The 5,600-nt window shown below is 39.6% G+C and overlaps 1 protein-coding gene across 1 annotated transcript; it reads right to left on the bottom strand.

The window, feature by feature from the left end:
* Nucleotides 1–2,440: 2,440 nt before the first annotated feature.
* LOC139731686 (uncharacterized) lies at nt 2,441–4,296 on the bottom strand. The gene is made up of 2 exons (XM_071642575.1): nt 4,010–4,296; nt 2,441–3,095 (listed from the first exon to the last, which is right to left on the bottom strand). The coding sequence occupies exons 1-2, from the start codon at nt 4,294–4,296 to the stop codon at nt 2,441–2,443; spliced, it is 942 nt and encodes a 313-aa protein (XP_071498676.1).
* Nucleotides 4,297–5,600: the final 1,304 nt, after the last annotated feature.

The following is a 5,600-nucleotide window of genomic DNA, read 5'->3' as shown; positions in this document are numbered from 1 at the left end:
ATCTCTGTTTGAACTACAGAGGTTAATTAGGCACTCGACTCCACACAAAACCTAATGTCTTTCCAAATGGAAATTTTGCGTGCTTCCAATGTTTGTATTACACACACCAATTATCTTATTTGACATCAGGAGATATCATTGCGCCACAAAATGAACAGTCTCGGTGCTTGGATGTGTTAAGAGGAAAATTTCGGTACCGGGTCGAATCAAAGTCCAGCCAAATAATATGTTCATATCTTTTATGGTATATCATATATCTATATAATCTATGCAGTACACATGTTTATCTTTTACTCTGACACCTTTTGACTGGCTTATATTTTCAACAGGTGTTTCCGGATTATAACCCCCCTAAATGTAATGTGAATCTTCCCATAAGCGATGCCTACCGGTTTGTAACATTATGAGATGTAAGTGACATAGTACATACATCTTAAACATTTTGTTCATCTCGAAAACAAGCTTATATACACAAAGAAAATGACAACAACGGTGACGACTACACTAAAGTTTCTGCTGCAAATGCACGGTAAAGATTGACTTCAGTGATTTCGACAAACCGATTGTAGACTACGGTATATGCAATTTTCTGCACATGACCCATAATCTGCATGTTTCTGAGCCCCCAAGATTTGCTACTCAAATTCAGTGTGATCCTTCATTAAGAATCCTTGGCGATGGTGACACCGTAAAAAGAGGCATCCCACAAGACCGACACTCACAAGTCATACAACCCGCCAGTTCGACATTGAAAAAAAAAAGGTCCATGAGTCAAACAGCCACTAGTCATACAGCCAATGAGTTCGACGCTTTGCTAATAAGGCCCATGAGTTCTACACTAGGTAAAAAATCAGCCCTTTTTCTTCATTATTACATGGGGCGTAATTTGTCGACCTTGTTTGCTTAGTGTCGAACTCATGAGCTGCGTATGGACTCATGGGTGTCGACCTCGTGACGTGCACTCGTCAAAATGCCGTGTGTTATCATGCCGTCCCCTGAAGTAAAGACAAAATACTCTGTCCCTCGGATAGGACATAAAAATAATAGAGGACCCATGCGTGAGAGTGTCAAAGTGCAAAAGATCCCAATAACCCGGTGAAGTACCCCCCCCCCCACCCCACTTTTGAAAGTGTGGCGCCGGCCGTGATACAATTGCAAAAGGATCCAATAGAAGAACAGCTCATTGTAACTTAATATGAACTCTCCATCCTCTTTATATTTCGCAGTATTGTTACCAGTATTAAACTTTGTTACTCAATGTAAATTCTCCAGATCATAATGCACTTTAGAATAATGTTTGGTTGAAGGCAGAATACCACAGAAAGCTAACAACCAGATAAGCGCAAATGAGAAGATAAGAAACAGTACTTGTGAGCTGGCGCTGTGTTGTCGAAAGTATAAATACATAAGAAAAGTGGAATTAAACTCATACAGCTGCTCCTTCAAGACTGAGGTTCGGACATGAATTTATGAAAGTTTAAAATCATAAAATGATATGTCTTTCTTCATTTTCATATCATTGCATTTCCTGCTGAGATTGAATGTCAGCAACTTTATCATGATACTCTGTATCTTGGCGACAGGTTATATAAAGACTACTTTTACCTACCTTGTTTGTTAATTCATCACACGAGTTCATTATCCATTCCTCTTTCTTCTTAATCAATGTCTAGCACCAAAGCTACTAGGTTTGTCTCTTTCCAATGTTATCCAATCAACGAAAAACTGCCTGGATTGTCTCCAATGTGTATTCATTGTATTATCTCAGTCAATTCATAGCTGATTCGTGAACGTATACGTTGTGTCTCATACAAGAGACGTGTGAAATGATGTGTGATGTTTGTGTCAGCGCGGTACCGTTTGCAAACTTGGGCAGGTTGGGACGATGTTTAGACAGATCAAGAAGGTTCTATAGGTGACTATACCTACATCCTTGGAAAGAACACAGCCAGCCTTTCAGTTGGTTAGAGAGGCAACTGGATGACGTCAGAAGTTGACCTGGCTATTCGCCACCGAATTGCAGACAAATTTCATTGATGAGTTGTTGTTGCTTTTGCAACAAATTGCCCTCTTGGTAAAACAGTGGAATTGTCCTTTCTTCCGTTTAGACACAAATACATTTCGCACAAGTACGACGAACCTTTGTGGATATCTTTTTGTCGACCGTAAGGGGGTATCATTGAGATGAAATGACGTGAAGACTTAGATGGGAGGTTCTTCTGCAATTGATGTTCATACAAAATGGTCTCATTATGAAATAGATCATTTTTCAGTCATGCCAACTGTGAAAAACATGACTTATTTTTGAGCAATAATCAGACCACACAGTGCTTGCATGGAATCGAAAAATAATTATCAAAATGAAGGTTTCTTACAGATATCGAAGTAACGCCGTTAAATCATATCCCTCTGGTACACATTACATGTTTGATTGTATAATTTATTTCAAAAGAACCAATTTGTGCCTGTACATTTCTTCATAATACTTCATCACCCTGTCCGAACACCTCACGACATCAGGAGTCAGATGATCACGGTCTGGAAATTTACTTGGTGCGGAAAATTGGCTGCTCCTCATCGCCCTCCCGAAGAAATTGACAGCATCAAGAACGAGGTTATCCCCAGCAGCTTTCCATGACTTGAGAGAATCTGTGGAAGCATCCCACTCAAGGAGTGACTCGCTATAAGGGAGTCCTACAGCTTCACAATACGCTTTCAAATATTCTGCCGGCTTGGTCAGGAGATCATCAGCATCGATCACGATCGGATCGCTATCGATATTTTCTCTGACATACTGCCAGAGGTCGTAGAGCTCCTTCATACAACAACCTGGTGGGAAGAACTTGTCATCGCGTTCGAGATCGTATTTCTTTTCGTCTGCGGCTTCACCAGTTAACTGTCCGAGTCCGGAGAAGTGTTTGTACACTGCCTTTCTATAGGACAGAATATAGCGGAGTGGATGTCGAATGAGAAATGTGTGTTTGAAGCCATCCGGAATAAACTGGTAATAATTTTCAGTGAGTGCGGATCCCATATCCTTGGCAATTACATTCTTGCTCGCCGACATCTCTAACCCTCTTTTCACCGAAGCATACCTGCAGTGGATTTACAAGTTACATTCATAAACTAGAAGTATCGACTATAAAATCATTCATTGGCAAAACAGCTAGATTCCGATCAGAGATGACGAGATGACGTCTTTAGTCTGAATAAAGTATACATGTTTGGAATGTGAACGTCTATATGGGAGCTAAATGCTACAGTGGGCAAGACTTACCCCTCCAACACGAGATCTCGATCTTTTTTGGGATCGCTTATTAAAATTATTGCTGTAAAACATCATATTTTAGCGGCATGACATTTTCGCGAATTGGTGCCGACGGCCTTTTTCACGGCATGAAATTTTCGCGAAGTGCCTCTGGCATTCAATGCACATAGTGTAGACAAGAGCTTTCGCTTGCGTTTTAATTTCGCGAATCTTGGCTACCAAGAAATTTGCGAAATCAAAATGCACGCGAACATTCCTCGTTTTACAGAATATTTATCATTGGGAGCAGTGATTTCAAAAATATTCCAGTTGTCGCATTTGATGCATATGTGTAGGTCAGTAACTGCTGTATCACAAAACAGCCTCCCATCCCAAAGATTTTACAATAAAGCCAAAAATACAAGGAGATATCACTGTTTTTCTCAGTAAACCATAACTATAGACATTTAAGTCCAGAAATAATGTTATTATAACTACTGTTCACATTTTGTATACAGATTAACATTTTAACATTGCTTGTTTCTTTCCCTAATTAAGATTTTTGCAACTATTTTGAAACACTAAAGCTGGATTTTTTTGTTTCATCTGCAAAACGGTAAATGATGCCTTTAAAATGTGTAATACAAGTAATGATAAATGAATGCCCAAACCAATGCAATCACCAGCCTTCTGTGTGTGGTGATCCCGGATGGTGACCCGTCTATGCACAGACCAAAATAGAGGTCAGTAAGACCTACTCACGGGAGGCGTTCTGGTTCAAACTTGGTGTGAGCCATGATTTCCAACAATGTTGCTGCCTTCTGGAATGCCTTCTCATTCCCGTCATACTCCGTTGGGATGTCTTCGTTAGTATGGTGTTTGTATTCAATCCTTCCCAAGTTGCTGAACGTGTACGGTTCAAACCATACTTCTGTATGGGAAATAGCACTCAGACATTTGACAAATGCCGATGATATCGACCTAGGTACACACCACATCATGACCTTATTGCCTTTCTCAGTTCCAGTAGTTGGTGGTTTGGCTGACATTGTTGCTAAAATACTCCAGATTTTAAAACTGTGACAGCAATATAGGTAATTAAGGCAAGAGAGAATGAAGACACAGCTTTAGTTTTGGCTTTTATTGGAATTGCAACATCCGAAAGTTCACGTAACATTTTCCCTTCACGAGGTCAAGCATAGGCCTGAACATATATGAGTCATGTTGCATGCCATGTGCTGCAGATGAGATAATGACCAGACCATTAGTTTGGTTATCTAAAAAATGTAAATAACAAAGTTCGTGTCTGTCAATTTTAGTGACCAAAAACATGACGAGGAAATCAACCCCTTTTTGGAGAATGAGTCAAATATGAACGAATTTCACACACATACCTACGTTTAGAAAATCAATGAGGGACTTTCGATAAGTCGAAATTCGATTCGAAGAATATAAGGTGAGACATCATAATTCAGGTTGACCCGATGACGATTGGTAAAGAAAAAAAAAACACATTTCTCTGCCACATCTCTCCCAAAATCGACTGACATGCAAAAAGGTAAAAAAGTAGGGATAACAACAACCAAAGAAGAAGAAGAAGAGGAAAAATACAAAAACAAACATCAAAGGGGTTAAACGCCTTTATCCCCAACCCCCCCTTCTGCCACTGGTAGTCTGTTATAACATGTCCGTACGTGTTGTGAAAGACATGTTTGAGACCGAATGTCGACTAATAAGCCGGTTTACACTGGTTTACAGTTCCCTTTGCGCATGAGCAGACAAAGGTCATTTGTACAATCAGGCATACCGTTGGTATCTGTAACCCTTGTAATTGGTGCTTACTAGCACGTCCACCTGACAGAACGGCCGGTATTTAGCAATGTTGGTAGAAAGACTTTGTTTCATGCATTCAAAACAAAACAATGGAATGAATGCCTGCCTCGAAGTGTCAATTAACAAACCATTCTTGTCCTGCTCATTCATTGTTTGAACGTGAATTCCATAAATTTTGCTGGACATGCCTATACATCACGCTGCTTTGAGAACAAGTGAAGTGCCTATTAAAGCGATTGAGAAAAAAAAAAGAAAGGTCATTTTCACCAATGTCTCCATGATCTAACTGTGAATTGGCTATAATTACCATAGGATGCAGTTGATAACCCCAGCGAGCTGGGTGAAAATGATTCAAGATCGAAGTTATGGCAACGTTTTTAGATCCAATATTTATGTGCATATTTTTAATGTTTTCCTTTACTTCTTGCTTCTTTTCTTCCTTGATGTTCCTTTTTTTTTTGTTTCCTTCTCTCTTTGCTTATTTTTCTCTTATATCTCTCATCATTTCCCTGCCTAATTG

Source organism: Diadema antillarum, unplaced genomic scaffold (assembly GCF_040938485.1).
Source record: "Diadema antillarum isolate AM-2024a unplaced genomic scaffold, OU_Dant_1.0 seq00000382_RagTag, whole genome shotgun sequence".
Lineage (NCBI taxonomy): Eukaryota > Metazoa > Echinodermata > Echinoidea > Diadematoida > Diadematidae > Diadema > Diadema antillarum.
This window is presented reverse-complemented; position numbering and strand designations above follow the sequence as displayed.

Coding starts and splice junctions, on each gene's coding strand:
- LOC139731686 (XM_071642575.1), bottom strand. CDS start 4,296: ATGTCAGCCAAACCACCAACTACTGGAACTGAGAAAGGCAATAAGGTC. Junction 3,096..4,009: donor TTTGAACCAGAACGCCTCCC/GTGAGTAGGTCT, acceptor AATCCACTGCAG/GTATGCTTCGGTGAAAAGAG.